The following is an 18,328-nucleotide window of genomic DNA, read 5'->3' as shown; positions in this document are numbered from 1 at the left end:
TACTAAGGTGTTTTTAATGATGCAACCAAAATAATAGCAGGCTGATCACTATAGGGTCCCATAGGATACCAATCAAAATTAAAGATTTCATCTCAATCATGACAAAAGCCCTTCAAAATGCTATGAATGATGATACTGGTAACCATTTGATATTGATTTAAATATGGGCAAACCTTCAGTCCCTTTGCTCTGTTGATAGCTCGGAGTGGACGCAACACTCTCAGAACCCTGAGAATCTTCACCACAGATATGGCCTGATTGCTATAAGACAGTTGAAAACAGACATCAGTAATTAATGGAGCATACATATTTGCACTAATTTCCAATAACCTTACCAATTATTGTACAGTACATAACAGACTGTACATGAATATTGATTACTTACTCCAGAACAAAGGATATGATGGATACACCAACCACAGTAAAGTCTAAGATGTTGAAGAAGCTTCGACAAAATGAACCTTTGTGCACAATAAGCCCATATGTAATAACCTGCCAGAAAATAAATATTATCAACTTTCTGTATAAATCATGTAATTGCTCTAATTAGACTTGAAACATTTGTAGAGTTTGGCCTCACCTTGATAATAATTTCCACTGTGAAAACAGATGTAAAAAATATGTCGAAGTAGTTCAAGATCTGAAAAGAAAATTTTACAATTAAATCACTAATTAAATAATGATTGGCATATGGGCCTAACTGCTCACCTGAGCAACAATATCCTCCTTAAACTAAGGTAACTAATTAACTTTACTACAAGTATATGAAATGCAATATAAAACAAATCTTAATAAAAAGTAGACAACATTGAAATTGTGACCATCTCAAAGGGTCCCGCTTAAATAATGGACAAAAGGATGAAAAGCATTTCTGAGAATTTTTCTTTGACCTTGACCTATAACTAAAGAACTATATATGATATTAATCAAATCAAACTTAACCCCCAATAATTCACTATTCTTAAAGTGATTCATGTACATCAATTTGTTGTGTTATTTCATAAAAGAGTTGACATAAAATATGTTTTTCACCTATTTATTTGATTTATATGCACTCACTGGCAGTATGTGACGTCAGAAGTGACGCTTTTTTATAATTCAATCTCATTACCTCTTACATGCAGGCATTTTTATTCAACCACAGTGAGATTAAGCAAATAGGAAATAACCTACAGTCTAAAACTGATTATAAAGAGATCTGCTATGACCTTCACACTGACTTGGTTCTAGTCACAGCACACCAATTACCCAAAAGCTCTATTTATGTGAAGTATGAGCCAAATTGGGCTAAGTTGAGAGCATATTTGCTCTTGAAAAAAGGATTTTTGTGTGATCCAATATAAACGTTAGTCCTTGACACTTGACCTACAAATATTATACAAGGTTACTACCCTTTGATCAAAGGCACCCTGTTGGTGAAGTGTGAGACAGATTGGACCATAGGGAGAGAGAGGATATGCTCTGGATATGGATTTCTTATATAATTCTGCTATGACCTTCACAGTTGACTTGGCTAAATGTCACAGTACACCCAAAAGCTCTGTTTATGTGAAGTATGAGACAAATAGGACTAAGTGGAGAGTATATATGATCTGAAAAAAGAATTGTTGCATTGAATGGTCAAATATAACCTTGACCCTTGAATAACAAACTTCATTCAAGGTCACTGCACACCATTTGACTATAGGCACTCTGTATTGAAGTATGAGCCAGATTGGCTCAAGGGGAGAGAAAATATGCTCTGGACAAGGATTTTTATATAATTCTGCTATGACCTTAAACTTAGACCTAGAAACATGGTTCAAAGACTTTTCACACCCTTTACTAAAAGGCACTCTGTGGGTGAAATATGAGCCAGATTTGGCCAAGGGGAGAGAATATATGCTCTGGAAAGACAAAATTGGAAATTAATTTCCTTCCCAAATTGTTTTGTTTTGACCCATATTTGACCCAAAGAAGTACAGTAAAACTTGGTTATAGCGAAGTCCTAGGGACTGATGGATTTACTTCATTGTATCCGTAATTTGCTTTATCCGTATAACGAATTCGTAATAATAACTATAGCGAATTCACTATTTACATGTTTTTCTTTCACCAGACTATAATTTTTGCTAATTGAGGCTTAGAATAAAAATACATTACTTTGATACCTTTAATAATTGTATTGTGAGTAGAAAAAAATGATATGAAAATAAATTCATTCAAACTATTATTTAAAATGGTAGTGCAAACTTTTTTAAACTGTAAAGAAATTTGTAATAAAAGTGTTAAATTTTGTTATAATTCACCTCTACGGGACTCAAAATCAGTTGGCTATATCCATAAATTCGTTATATCCGAATTCCTTATCACCGTAAAATTTTGCAAAGATTTGTTAAGAATTTTACAGGGGACTCAAAAAACTTCGCTGTATCCATGAATTTGCTATATTCGTGTTCATACTTAACAAGTTTTATTGTAATAGTAAATAAGTCCTCATCAAAGCTTTATCAAATATCAAATTCTAAATTATCCTCCAAGATCTCTAAAGAAAACATACATCTATGTAAATATAAAATTGGGCATTACACCTCCATAGCAAAGTGACACTCTATGACCCATGGAGTTGAAGTATAAACAAACTTAGAATGATTTTGAAGTAATTCTTAATATTTTTCATTAGGAAAATGATCCAGTGCAAGATGGCTACCAAAATTTTTTTCATGATGGCTTTTAGTTTGGTATTTGCTAAACAAATGGTTTTCACGATAGTGAGTTGGACAACTAAGGTTAACATATGAATCAATATCTGTAGAGCACTTTAAATAAACGTAAAAAGTGTTTGATTGTACTGTGAACTGTATATCATTGCTATAGGTACACTTACTTCATTTCTCTTTGATTGTGATTGTAGAGGGTCTTCAGCAGCTAACATACCACTACTAATCAAAATACATGCCAGGACTATGTTGCCAAAATATGGGTGGTTACAGATTTTGTGGCAGATGATTCGGAACCTGTTATGACAAAATTTCAAGTTTTACCAGTTAAATCAATGTCCTTTTGCATAAGCAATCTGTAACTTTCACATCAATAAATATTACTGTATTAATTTAATTCTATATTAATACCAAAGTCTCACAAACCACTGAAAAAGAAGTCAGTATATTTTCTCAAAGCTTATCACATTTCAATAATTCTTTGTGCATATGTAGAAGGAACATACTTATTGCTGGGTTGAAGAATGAAAAGAGAGCTGGCTTTAGGAATTGGTTTGATTTTCTCAGGAATGTGGAGTTCTGACATTCTCCTTGGTCGAGCTGTAGATGGAGTCTGAGATTCCTCCTCATCCTCCTCATCCTCCATGTCCTCCTCATCAACCTCATCCTCAACAGCTGTCTCTCCTTCTGCAACAAAATCCACAAATGTTTCCGCATATTAAAGCTATTCTGAGTAATAGTTTTGAATGCACTAATTAGGAAAGTTCCAGTGAAATTTGATTAAAAGGAGATAAAGCTCTCTACCTTTATTTTAAATGGAAATTACTCTTGAATATAGATACATCTGACACTTTAGAATTTTTAAACCAGAGATCTTGGTTTGAAATAAATATCTTAGACTAATCTGGTATGAGATTTTGCTTTCTTGTCAATAAAAATTGGCCATCAGTTTCAAAATTTCAAGCTAATTACATGTACACTTTATTCCGTGATTATTTGTTTGGACATCAAAAATTGACCTATACCCATACTTTCTAAAAAAAAAAAAAAAAAAAGTCTTTTGATCAATCAAAAACATACCAGAGATTGGCAGCTGCAATCACCAAATTTATTGCAGTAAGGTTAGTGCTGAACTTGTTATTTATTAAATACAAGTATACTGAAATGCCCCCACTTCCCCATTTCAATCTAACTTAAGTAAAAAATTAACCTATCCATGCACACAACATATATCTTAAATGCTTAATATAAAAACTAACAATATATGATTGAATACATAATTTAATTCTGGTTGTAACGCCTCATTTGGTTTGCTAAACCAATTCATATATATTGTATGACATAACTTGCCTAAGTCACAATACGACATGCATGAAAAACGTATTAATCCGCTAGACATAACATTTAAATTTTGTACAAATTAATGTCATTTTACTAAAAAAATTGGCCTTATTTTTTTTATTTTAGCAGTAGAAAATTAAATCATTAGAAATAAATTGAATTTTTACCTATGTTGTATGAGGGATGTACAATAGGACCTAATTAAATGCCAACAAAATTTCACTTGATTTAAACACAACGAAATTTTGACCCAAATATATGTGCTTCTAAAGTAGTTTTTCAGGTAGGTTGCATCATTTTTGAAACTGGGGGGGGGGGGGGGGGAGGGGGGGGGGGGGGGGGAGTCATCCAAAAAATCTTGACTAGCCAAAAAAAGAATTGTGTAGGTGGGGGTGAAGGGGGTGGATAGCATAGTACACTTCAATTTTCCTTTTTATCCTGTTCATGTTTTTATTTTTACTTCAATTTTTCACTTGGTCTTAAAAAAGTAGGGGGGAGGGGGCAACTCCTTGATCATTCACTTGCTTATATGTTAATTTAAGAAAAATCTTTGCTGCAGCAAACTGTCTGTACACATACAGAATTAGAATTAAGTAAATCTAGATAATCTGAATACAAAGTAACATATTAGGTAATCAAAGATTACAGAGCTCACCATGATGAAGCAACACCCTTATGAGACCACCATTATCATATTATACAACATTCATACCGTAGTTAATATATATATTAGAATATAGTATTTCATGGTATGAAAAATATTGTATCATATCATGTGATACAATAGTGTTTCCTGTCATTTGCACAACTTCATATTGTATGGTATATTAAATTTTTATCAAACTACACAATACAAAATTATATGGTATGATACTATATTGTATATGATATCATACAATATTATAATTTATCCTTCAACTACCCCTTGCATTGACTAAATAAAGGTAACCAAATAAACCAAAGCTAAATTCATTCGATGCCCTAATATAGCCTTCAGCATTTTCCAATGTTCAAATGCTTTGTGACGTCATCTTTCTTGCTTTGTTAACGTAATGGCGTCATGGTTTCAACTGCAGATATGTGGCAAAATTTTTCGAAATAAAGTTCCTATAAAATGTGATATAATGTTCGAGGATAAACAAAATACATGATAACTGTCTTTAAATAAAGCGATATTTGGGCTTGGGTCGAAAACATGAGGATACATTATGATACTGAACATATGATGCAATATGGTATCATAACATATGATATTATTGCATACAATTATAATACAATAATATCTTATGATTATATATCATATATATTATATTATATGTCATATGATGATATTGTATCATGAAATGAAATGAAATCACATCATACAGTTCTATTCTGTAACCTTCTCAGCATCTCAAACCTTTGGCTCAGATTCAGCATGTCAAGTGCATAAGTACCATATGAAAGTTTGGTGACAAACAGATGAGGTAAGATATTTTGGGCCCTGAAGGCATAAAAAATAAAAATTATTAGAAAGAAAGTCCTAAATTATAGATTACAGGCCAAATAGTCCATACACAAACATGCAGCAGTTGGGTAAAGGGTAAATCCACATATTTGCCATTAACATGTACATTTTCTCTCTCTCTCTATAATTCACAAATATAGACATTAACCAAATAAATGTGTCTTTCTTTGTTAATAAGATAATTTAAGATAATTTTTTGGTTAAGTAATGAGATATAATGAAAAAATGTATTACTCTCTTTTTTATATAATGAAAGTGACACTCATCTTCTACACAATTTTTGTCAAAAAACAAACAGAAGATAGGACCAGTAGTAACTTAAATAGGGCCACCAAAATGCATCTGGTCCAAAAACTCTAAGTCCTGCTCCAAAACACTTTAATAGGGTCTGGACGCCAACACCGCAGCAAAGGGTATAGCATACCCCCCCCCCCCCCCCCAATGTTGATACAACATTGTATTATATCATAAAATACAGTATCATGTGATATAATAAAATATAATATAAAACAATATCATATTATACATATTGTATCATATGATACAATATTATATTATATTACAATATCATATAACACAATTTTATGTGATATAATAATATTTTATAGAAATGAATATCATATTATACAATATTGTAAGATATAATATTATATAATATATATAATATATATTTAACATTTACATCATGTGATAAAATAATATATTTATGATACAATCTATACTACTATATTAAAATAATAGATTCAAATTTTTGGGCTTTAATACCGATAAATCGGAAGAGTACTGTCTTTTGTTTTATTTATTTTAAACATCGTTGGTACTTGAAGATTACCAATTTGTTTTTATTTTTTCTCAAATAAGCTTCACTAATTAATAATGAACGAAAATTCCTTAAAAAAATCCTGGAAATCATCTGGATTTTTTTGGATTTTACAATCTTGCGCGTGCACAATACATTCACGCTAACGGGATCTTTAGTTTATGTTTCCACAAAATCATATTTGCTTGAATAAACTCAGAAACGATCATACAAATATGTGTAAATTTGGAAAGAACTATGATACGAGTTAAATTTGCCCCCCATACTTCGCCATTTTTTAAAGTGCTTCTGGTACAATAAAGTGTTTTATTATATTTGAGAAGAGTTGATGTAATATAAATTTTTCACCTATTTGATTTATTTGCACTCACTGGCAGTACATTACCTCGGAAGTGATGCTATTTCTATAATTCAATCAAAATCAGTCAAAAATTGACATTTTCTTATCTTTTTATGAATAGGAAATATAGAGCGCATGCTTGAACAAGGAAAATTTTTTTTGTCACTTATTAGCCTTGGCTAGATACATCTCTGATTAAAATATTTTGTTTGTTCAAGCATGCGCTCTTTGTTTTCTGAAAGAAAAACTGCTTGAAAACAAGCTGTTTTATGCTAAAAATGCAAAAATGGCAGGAAAAGGTTATCTTTACGATGTCATATTCCTAAATTATTGGCAGTTGAATCAAAATAAACATTATGTAATAACATCACATATATATCTGTACTAAGAAAACAAAGAATTACAGTAAAATGATGGTGTTCATTTTAGGGGGCCATTTTAGGCCCATATCATACATAGTCCTTTGCTATATATTCTGTTCATATATATTTATGATTTCTTACGTGGAAATCATAAAATAAAAAATATACATATCAATTTAGTACTTACTTTTGTCTTCAAGATGACAAAAAAATATTTGATTCCATCAATAAAATTCACATTATATTTCTTAGGAAAGTGAAGATAGATTAATGTTTTATCATTAAAATGATAAATGTCCTACGGACCCTGTTTTACGATAGAATGTGTTCCGTGTATTGTCTCTGTAGCAAAAAAAATACGTGTACGTTGGTACCGGTGAAAAAGTGTTGAATTCTTCCATTATATGGATTAAATTTTTAGATGAAAGGTATTTACAGTCTCAAAAAGGTTTGTCATGATTAACTTGACCATTATTTTCAATGCAACTTCATTAATTTTTTCCAAAATTGTTTCGGAGCGATTCTGCAATTGTCTTTTATATTAAGGATATATGGGAGGCATTTTAACTGTCCATGGTGAGGTCCTTTCCCGTGACACATTAGATTATTCTAACTAAGGAAAGTGTAGTGAAATTAATAGCATTATTGTAGCTTTGTTATGTATATGTCAACAATACGGTGTGTCGATGTATCTATTTTGTAAATGTCTGATATACAATGTCAATCCGTGCACGCACGGGTCAAAATCTAGTATCATATTAAACAACATTCATTTGTATTAAAATATACAATACTATACATAACGATATCATGAAACAATATCATATAAAATATCCCCAAAAAAATTGATACAATAAATATTGTATCATATTACCTTTTACAATATAACATGATATAATATTGTATCATATTAAACAAAAGTGTATGATATCATACAATACTAAATCATAGGAATCATGTTGTATCATTTAACAACAAACACATCTATCAAGCAGGTTTGAGTGTAGGAGATTTTTTTAGCATCCTTGATAATAGAGATCAGGCTCTGCATCTGAAGCTACCTCTACGAATCATTTATATTATAGTTAAATCAACTATCAAGCTATTACCTATAAAACATGTGACTTGTTCCAAAAAACTAAACCTTATCCAGCATCCGAAACCTATGGCTCAGATTCAGCATTCAAGCCTGTCTGGTGCATCAGTATCATAAGAAGCATGCAATTTAGAACCAGTAGTAACTAAGATATAATCATAAGAGGGCACCTGCTTCTAAAACTATAACCAGCTCTAAAAACCTTTACCTCCTCCAGCATCCAAAACCTTTGGCTCAGATTCAACATTCAAGCCTGTCTGGTGCATCAGTATCATTAGACACACCATCCATGCAAGTATGGTGACGTTAGGACCAGTAATAACTAAGATCATGTATATTGATCCGAGGGCGACTGCTCCAAAAACTTTAACCAGCTCTCAAAATCATAACCTCCTCCAGCATCCGAAACCTATGGCTCAAATTCAGCAATAAAGCCTTTCAGGTGCAGTACTATCATTAGATGCATCATCCATGCAAGTTTGGTGAAGTTAGGCCCAGTACTAACTTAGAAATAGCTATCAAAGGGCACCTGCACCAAAAACTTTGACCTGCTCCAAAAACCTTAACCTCCTCCAGCATCTAAAATTCATGGCCCAGATTCAGCATCCAAGTCTTTCAAGTCCATAAGTAGGTCCAGATAAATCATCCATGCAAGTTTGGTGAAGATAGGACAAGTAATAAATTAGATTCAGGACCTGCAACAAAAACTTTAACCAGGTCCGGATGCCGACGACGGGGGTATAGCATAAGCTCCCCCTGACTTCATCTCAATGAGCTAAAAAAATCAATATGTTTCAGATTTAAAAAACAATTTAATTTGAATATTTACTGACTCTTGTATATAGCATGTTTTGCAGGAGGTTAAATAACTAGTACAGTCACTATACATATGTGTCTACAGCCATCAATCCTTAGAGAGATACAAGGTAATAAATATTTCAAAAGTTTTTTTACACACCAAATAACCTAACAGCATGAAATACAGCATTTTTTGAATCAGCCAATTTATTATTCAATGAATAATGACAAATTAGGTTGTACTAACTGAACCTGGTTCCTTGAAAACCAACTTAAGGAAATGTATAAGCAAACATATAGATAGAACTATACACATATAAAATATATATCTCTATAAACTGATATGTATAATGAATCTACTCTTTACTTGATAAGAAGATGATCTTGCCAATATATTTTGATTGTGTTTAATAAACACACATTACATGCATGCATTCAAAGGTATTTTTGATAAGATTAAATCAAAGTAGTTCTCTAAATCTATATTCATATCATCCACACTGACACAAAATAATAAATGAACTCATGCAGATTAGACATAACATGCAAAACAAATAATATTACTCCTATAACTGCTTTTTATCCCCAACCCCTTCCCAAGTTTTGAGATGTGCCAGCAGAGAGCAATTATCACCCTCCTCTCAGAGAGGTAAAAAAGAAAAGATAAAAAACCACTACATGTAAACTAAAATCAAATGAAAACATGATCAGATATAGCAACAAATGACATTTACAACTTTCTGTTATTACCTAAGAGATCATATGAACTGGTATCACTGGCACAAGTGTCGTCTTCTTCTGGGTATAAATAGAAAAGGTGGATTCATTGGTGGGTAAGTGCAAGTTCACTAGGGGATCATCAGTCAAAAATTACCAAACATCTATTTTTGGTCTTGTTTGTTCACTAGGGGATCATCAGTCAAAAATTACCAAACATCTATTTTTGGTCTTGTTTGTTCAATTTCACCCAAGTCTGTCTATATGTCATTTAGTTAGTATGCTCATGGAAATACAACATAACCTTTGTGTGTCATTGTTTGATGAATGGAAGAGTCTGGTTTAATACAAAGACAAGCAAAAAGTTTCACAAATCATCACAGTATGAGGATAATTAATAATGACCTGGTAAAAATGGCCTTAACTACTAAGCCAAGAACCCAGGAACAAAATAGCCAGACATGTATTTCAAATACATGTATTTGGAAACAAAAAAAAATGAAACAGCAAATGTCTAATATATTATAAGCAAATCAACAACAACCAAATTTGAAACATCAAAGATTAAATCAGAGTTCACCTCAACAAACAATGCATATAAATACAGCAGAAAATAAGGACCAATAAAAAAAAATACCCCTAGACATAGTATGTTTTAAATTTAATAATTAACTTCAAAATACCTTTTTAATTCTTTTCAAAAAATAACTTTTAAATCTAACACAGAAACGAGAAAATGAGACAAATGTTTTCATGGTTTCTTTTCAATTCGCTCAATAATTTGCCAACACATGATGAAAAGGATTGAAGATGGAAAAATAAAGAGATATTCAGCCAGAGTTTACGGGTTTCTTCTAAATTGGCTTGCAGTGATAAAATGACAAAGATATAATCTATATCCCTCCAAAACACTTATGCTAATGTAAAAAAGGTCATTTGGCCACCTATGGGCCATACTGCTGATCAGTGTAACTGTTCAAGGGATTTTTTTTTACATTCCCTTCTAATTTTCTTCAAAAATTTTAATTTCTAAAAAACACTGTGAAATTGGAAGGAGGGAAGGAGTACAGTTGGGAAGTTTTCTTAATTTCTCTCCCCCCCCCCCCCCCCCCATGTAATGAACTGAAATTTCAAGAAGATATTGCTTTAAAAAGCATGATATTCTTTCTAGCAGCCAAATGACATCATTTTACTTCAAGCTTTAAAGTTCTCTCTTTATGCTGCTAACTAACAATAGATCTGTTAAATAACTACCATTTGAAGTTGTATCTACAAAAACAAATCTAGAGTTAGTAATTCTTGAATGTTGATTTAATTATGTGTGGAGTTATATGAAGTTAATTTGTTAATTTTTATGGATGAAGTTCAAGGTCACTGAGAAAGTAAAAGTTAGAAAAATTATGGCATGGTTGAATGGCTTCCATCAAAATCTGTATTTGTATGGAATTCAATAAAAGTATTTGAAACTGAGCTAAACACAGTTTTAAGGACAGAAGACAATTATGACAAACTTTATATGGCTTGCCTAGATCATGTACAACGCACTTAAATCCCATGCGCGGATCTAGAGGGGGGGTCGGGGGGGTCCCGACCCCCCCCTGGAAAATGAAAATTTATTAAATTTACATAGTAAAATTATCGCGAAAATATGCCTCGGACCCCCCCTGGCAAACACAATTATCCTTCGGACCCCCCCTGGAAAAATTTTCTGGATCCGCGCATGTAAATCCTACATCTATTGCATTGTTTGTAACCAACACAGGATGGAATAAGAAGGCAGCCTGCAGTGGTTTGACTTCTTATAAAAGCTTGTGTGGTGGGGAAGGGGAGGAGCTCTACTAGTGGTGAGTGACTTCTTACCCTCTATTGGTATATGGTTTGACTCCTTGTAGTCATCCTCTGTATGTCCCAAGTTAATTCTGACTCGGTGTTCTTCTGACTCAATTCCAACATCTTGCCTATAATTTAAAATTCTCATTATTTTTCCTTGGTCAAAAGTGTAGTGGCTATACATGTTAACTCTTTACAACTGACAATGCTTATACCCCTTATACTGATTTTTCTCCTTATTATCTACTTAGCTCTATCACTTCTGTGCAGTTGTCCTTTGTGTTTTTAACTTGTGATGAAACACCCAGGAGTTAGTTTTTTGAGAGACTATTTTTTTGCAAGGGAAAAGCTGTATGATCTAGCTTTATCATCTAAGATTTTTTTTGTTATGTTAAACCCTTTTAGTGTTTGTAAAGTTATGAAAGAACTGATAATTTCAAATATTATATAAAAAAGATTACATTTAATATGTCAAAGAAAATAAAATATAAAAAAGTAAAATGTATTTTGGTTGACTAGGTCCATGTTTAATACAAAGAACTGAAAAAGTTAATTGTTCAACCACGGATAGGGTTACCAATGTGCTCATCCCAGTATTATTTTGCTTGAAGACAATTAAAGTGATTGTATAAAGATTAAATGATATCTAATAGGATTAAATAAATTGGGAACAAATGCTCATGTTATAACAAGTTTGTTTCTATTTTACCTTTTCATTTCTAAAACATTAATTTCTTAAAAGAAATCATTTCAATTTGATTCTTTGTGTTTTCCACCTATAAAGGTAGTTCATAACAGATTAACCAACATTTTTTCTAAATTTAATTTTTTCTGGGGTTTTTTTCATAAGAAAAAGGATAGCAATTAAAATATCAATAACTTTGCAATTACTTTGTGAAGTATTAAAAAATATTATCATGGTGATCAAAATTTAACTTCAAATTGCAACATCATGCAATGATGTGAAAATGTTCTACACCACAAGTCTCTCCAGAGATGTTTGAATTGACATGTTGATGAACTGATCTGATTGGGAGAAGTTTGAGGGTATATACCTCGACCTATGGGACCTCTGACTTGGCTGTCTAGAATGGTAAACATTCTCTTCTTCTCCACCATTCTCAACCATTCCAACCCCTTCATCTGGTTCCAATTCTGCTTCCTGATGGAGTGGTTAAACAAGCATTCATTAAAGGAATTGATTTCATTTTTACCTGACATACTCTAGTATTTATTTTGGTGTTTTTCACTGGTAGTCTTTTTAAGTTTAATTATAATTTCCCACCTTAAATTTCACTATACTGGACAAGTTTTATTAAAGAATTATGTAGAAATGTAAAAAATTTGAATTCATCATCCAGCTGATTGATTCAATTTGCACTCCTGTCCTATTGTAATGTATGTATTATATTTTACATGATAACAAAGGTAATCACAGATTACAAAGCTTACTGAGACGAGGCATCACCTTTATCATATTATATAAAAATCATAGTTAATGATCTTTGATATTCATGAATACTGTTATGACACAATATTGTACATCATATGTTAAGTTTGCAAGTTTGGTGAAGATAGGACAAGTAATAAATTAGATTCAGGACCTGCAACAAAAACTTTAACCAGGTCCGGATGCCGACGCCAGGGGTATAGCATAAGCTCCCCCTGACTTCGTCTCGTGAGCTAATAAAAAAATTAGTTTAGAGATCGTTACAACCAGGAAGTTATTCATTCTTTTTTGTCATTAAACCATAGTTTTTCAGGATTTCTTGTTAAATGTGAAGTTATGCAAGCATTTTACAGCACTGAAAAGTAGTAAAGTTACATTAGATTTTTCATCCCCCTCTGGTGTTTTGGATCGGCGTAATGATCGAATTCTTTCTTTCTCATCTTCTTTTTCAGCCTCATCCTCAGTGAGACTCTGGGCATCAGCCAAGTTGTCAACAGCAATAGCCAAGAAAACATTCAGCAAGATATCTATCACTCAGTTAAGAACAACCATAAACTTTTTTTAAAATTCCACAAATTCAGGTACAAAATATACTTAAGAGTTTAGCATTCTTACATCTAAAAAAAAAAACACGAGGTCTATTATCCACATTACTCACCTGAACAATGAACACCAATGGTCATGGTCAATACTTACCCAAAAAGTCCTTTTTTTTGTCTAAACACTTATTTAAAAAATACAATAATAAACCAACATCCCCTTTTAAAAAACAATAGGCCTAGGGGCCACATTGCTCACCTGAGCAACAATAGCGATAACTCTGATCAAATCAGCATTATATACAGTACCAAAATATCTTGACAACAAAGAACAGTAGATCTTGCACAAAAAGTTTAATCTGCTGATTTTTATCCAATAACTCTTATGGTACGGTAATTAACAAGCCCCTTTTGTTGTTTTAGCAATTGTGAGAATATTTTCCTATATAAAAATCTCCTTTTGTGGCCAACATTTTCTCCAGAGAAACATGTTTGATCATACCACTGTACTTACATCTACTGTACTTAGAACAAAGACAGAAAAACGAAACTCAACATTTCAATTTCAGTTCAATTAAACCATTCTCTACTTCTGATAATGGATGACTGCACTTAAGGACATGCGATATTTGCGAGAAAATAAACTTATACAAGAATAGAATTCCTGGAGTCATTATTGTGGTCAAAGTCCCATAACTCCAACAAAAAGTATCGACCAATGCTGATTTTCGATCTTGACCAAAGTATTAGTCGTATAAACATTTGGTATAAATTTAATGAAAATCCGTCAAAATTTGTAGGCATGAGAGCGCTTACAAAAAAGTGTGACGGACGGAAACACGGACGCACGGACACACGGATGGAGGCCCGGCATTTCTATGTCCCAACTCCGCGTTGCGGCGGAAATTAATCTACTCTACCTGAGGATGCTTCCATACATGTTTTTCTGGCCTAAATGTTATTGAGAAGAAGATTTTTGAAGATTATCTTCATATATTTCTAGGTAAAATTTCATCCCATTGTGGCCCCACCCTTCCGCCTTGGAACTGTGATTCTACAATACCTGAGGATGCTTCCACACAAGTTTCAGCTTTTCTGCCCAATTTGTTTCTGAGAAGATTTTAAAAATACAGACAAATTTTCAATAATTCTAAATTATCTCCCCCTTTAAAAGGGTGTGACCCTTCATTTGAACAAACTTGGAATCCCTTCACCTGATGATGCTTTGCGCCAAGTTTGGTTGAAATCGACCCAGTGGTTCTGAAGAAAAAGATGACAAGAGGCCCATGGGCCACTTCGCTCACCTGAACAGCAGTTCCTTGAAACATTCTATTTAGTAGCATATGCTATTTCTATTTTAAACTTTGAACCCCTTTCTGGGGCCCCACTACTGGTCCGAGGTTTATGATTGGCTTTAACAATTTAGAATTTACACTTTTATGGATCCTTGCATAGTAATCTCACAAAACTATAGCATTATAGTTCTCGAGAAAAACTTTTTAAAAACATTTTCTATATATTTCTATGTTATACTTTGAACCCCTCTTGGGTCCCCAGTGCCAAAGCTTTAATAGTTGAAGCATTGTAGTTCTCTAGAAAAAGATTTTTAAACATTTTCCCTCTATATTTCTATGTTAAACTTTCGACACCTCTTGGGGCCCCCGTATTAGAACGAGGGTCACAGCTTTTATAATTTCGAATCTACACAATTTGAGGATGCTTATGTGGTTATCTGACAAGTTGTAGTTATCCGACAAATTGAAGCATTGTAGTTCTCGAGAAGAAGATTTTCTTACATGTTACCTATATATTTCTATATTAAACTTTGACCCATCTTGTGGCCTTAGTATTAGTCCGGGGGTCACGATTTTACCAACCTTTGGTTCAGGTGAGCTACAATCATTTTAACAAAAAGACCATCCTACATCATTATTAAATTTTTTCAATTCTCAGCTGGTTATATAAATAAAAATAACTTTCTGCATAAGGATACAATTACCGCAGATGAAAAGAATCACAAAGTACAGACAGGTGATTAGACCTATAGAATTAACACCTCCATACGAATTGATACCATCGTACATCACCATATTCCAATCCTCACCAGTCAAAATCTGAAAATCAAAGAAATCAAATATGAGGCTATACATTACAATACATCAAGTATTGAAGAGTCCTTATATATAATACACTCCACAAACATAATCACTTATAAGAATAATCAATGGTTAAAGTTTCTATAGAATCTGACTAAATGTACTATTTTTCACTACTTTTAACTTAACTGATATCTAAAATAAATATGTGTACCTGGAACACAGTGAGAAGAGACTGCCAGAATGTGTCAAAGTTGCTGCGAGGCTTATCTTCAGTGTTACTGATGACATTGAATTTGCCTCCAAACAACTGCATCCCAAGTAAGGCACAGATAACAATGAAGAGAAACAGGAGAAGCAACAAACTGGCAATAGAGCGCATACTGTTCAACAAAGAGGCCACCAGATTACGAAGAGATGACCAGTATCTACAAACAACAAGGAATCAATGTCACAAACTGAGGTTGTTGATTTTGTAATGTATTATATCAGAAAAAGGAATATTCTAAAACACAGTCCAGCTCACAGGTATCCTGATAAAAGTCAGCCATGATCCATGTGAAGCAGGAAAGTGCCATATCAGTCATATATATATACAGTACCAACCAGACCCAACCTAACACCACAGCAGACCCCACCTAAGCCCCAGGTTTAGTCTCAGGGTCTGCTTTTTGAAAATTTGCATCTGCTCGGGGTTTACTATGGGTATACTCAGTGTTTATTATGGCTCTACTTGGGTTTGCTTTTGGGGTCTGCTTTACACACTGAAGTGTGAAGCAGAGCTCTGTTTTATCTTAACGTCTGTAAGCCCCATCCCCTTGTACATTCCAAATACCTATGTAGAGATATTTAAGCATTTTCCTATAACGATCGTTATGTAAGCACATGCATTTACTATAATGAAGAAATGGAAGATGTACATCAAATAACTCAAATTCCCCCATACATGCATGACTGCAGCGAAAGATTGAAATTGTCAATTATAAATTTTGTGAAGTCGCCGATGTACATGTGTTTATAATGTATTTCAAGCCCTTATAAGTAATTACATTTGCAAAACTCATCTAAAGCAGAAATACATTTTATCACCTAATTCTCCGTTTTTTGTTGAAAAAAAAAAACAATCACAGGAAACGTGTTTATGTCGTATAAAGTCATTATCAAATAAAACAATGATAAATCTATGCAAACAGTATCTTCATTTGAACTATAAAACCCGGAGCAAACCATTAGTGAACCCGTGAAAGCAGAGCTGGGGTTTAGTTGGGGGTCTACTTTCTGTTAGGTTAGGTATGATTGGTACTGTATCATCTGTTTGGTTTGATGAAATTTTCATTAATTTCTCGGAAATTCCTAGATTCAAGAAAATTTTACCGTGTAGCTTTAAAAACTCGAAGCAATCGAGCACATCTCAAAACACTAACTCCCAAGGGTGGAAGGACTTTGGCATATATGAGGATGACTTCAATGATACTGAAGAGGACCACAAGACTGTCAAAACGGTTAAACAATGATACAAAGTATCCCTGTAGTCCTAAACTGTACATCTTCAGCAACATCTCCAGAGTGAAAAGGATGACAAAAAATAAATTGGCAATTGCTGAAAAAATAAAAGTGTTTGTTAAAGAGAATGATTCTAAAACTATGCAACAATAAACTAACAAAGTTAATTTTGAAGGCCTTTTCTACTGATGAGCTAAGATTTGATAACTTTGTACTTAAACTTGTTTAAAAATTTAAGTAGATTGCACATTTGTCAAGATTTTGTGATTCTTGCTTTTCTTACTTTACTTACACACTGTAACTAGAAGGACTCCATAAACATAGAGGAACTCTAATGATTTGTGATGTAAAATGATTTTTATCTAACAAATTGTGATTATTTTCCCACTGGCCATGGCGAGGGAATAGAAAACAGACAAGGAGTTGAAAAATATACCATCAGAAACCATATGAGATTCTTTTCCCACATATTTTAATCCAGTTTTCATGGTTGATGCTTTCATTTTGAATTTATCATTACACTCTGTGAATAGATTCATTTTTGATGATTTTCACATATAAATATATATGTCTGTCTATTCCACAATTTCTGGCAAATTTCAAAATGAAAAATTAAATGCCTCAATTAGGCTCTACAATACATATTAACTATTCATTGTTTTAGATGAAATCTGCCTACCTTGGAAGCTATCCAGCCACTGGGGCTGTTTATGATGCTCTGAAGTTAAAACTAAAGTATTCAGGAACACCATCACAATGACAGTCCAATAAAAGGCTTGAGACTTCACAAGTTTTCTACACATCCTTCTACATCTCCTGTTCCATTTCCGTAATCTTCGACTAAAAGAGATGAAACATATTACAGTAAAAAGTTCCAAAAGCAACGTAAAATGTCATTCAAGTGGAGTTAACATAGCATTGACTGACCACATACATTACAACTATCCATATTTAAGTAGATGTATTCTGTAAAAGAAATCACATCACACTGATAAGAATTGGGTAAAATCCAAATTCTATAAAAATTCACCCCTTCCTTCATCAAACAATAGCAAACCACTATTTCTGACCAATAATTTAAAATCACAAGCTGTTTTTTTTATCTGACCATTCGATCAGATATCAAGATAAAGAGTAACAATGACATTAACTGATGCATTTTACCATTGTAGATGGTGAATTAATTTGGCTGATACACATGTGAATGGGTGTTAATCTGACTAATCAAAG

The 18,328-nt window shown here is 32.8% G+C and overlaps 1 protein-coding gene across 20 annotated transcripts in view; it reads right to left on the bottom strand.

The window, feature by feature from the left end:
- The window catches only part of LOC105345994 (muscle calcium channel subunit alpha-1), an 85,728-nt gene that overhangs the window by 28,079 nt on the left and 39,321 nt on the right, over positions 1–18,328 (bottom strand). For 17 of the 20 annotated variants that reach the window (XM_066082169.1, XM_066082168.1, XM_066082172.1 and 14 more), the window contains 13 exons: positions 17,778–17,938; positions 16,970–17,195; positions 15,810–16,023; positions 15,493–15,613; positions 13,336–13,487; positions 12,566–12,672; positions 11,541–11,638; positions 9,714–9,761; positions 3,206–3,386; positions 2,867–2,996; positions 581–640; positions 386–492; positions 174–261 (listed from right to left, as the gene is read on the bottom strand). In XM_066082169.1, coding sequence (XP_065938241.1) covers positions 174–261; positions 386–492; positions 581–640; positions 2,867–2,996; positions 3,206–3,386; positions 9,714–9,761; positions 11,541–11,638; positions 12,566–12,672; positions 13,336–13,487; positions 15,493–15,613; positions 15,810–16,023; positions 16,970–17,195; positions 17,778–17,938 — 1,693 coding nt within the window. The remainder of the gene's footprint in view (positions 1–173; positions 262–385; positions 493–580; positions 641–2,866; positions 2,997–3,205; positions 3,387–9,713; positions 9,762–11,540; positions 11,639–12,565; positions 12,673–13,335; positions 13,488–15,492; positions 15,614–15,809; positions 16,024–16,969; positions 17,196–17,777; positions 17,939–18,328) is intronic. The other 3 variants (XM_066082157.1, XM_066082167.1, XM_066082166.1) reach the window with 3 other exon arrangements.

This window comes from Magallana gigas, chromosome 4, assembly GCF_963853765.1.
Source record: "Magallana gigas chromosome 4, xbMagGiga1.1, whole genome shotgun sequence".
In the NCBI taxonomy this organism is placed as follows: domain Eukaryota; kingdom Metazoa; phylum Mollusca; class Bivalvia; order Ostreida; family Ostreidae; genus Magallana; species Magallana gigas.
This window is presented reverse-complemented; position numbering and strand designations above follow the sequence as displayed.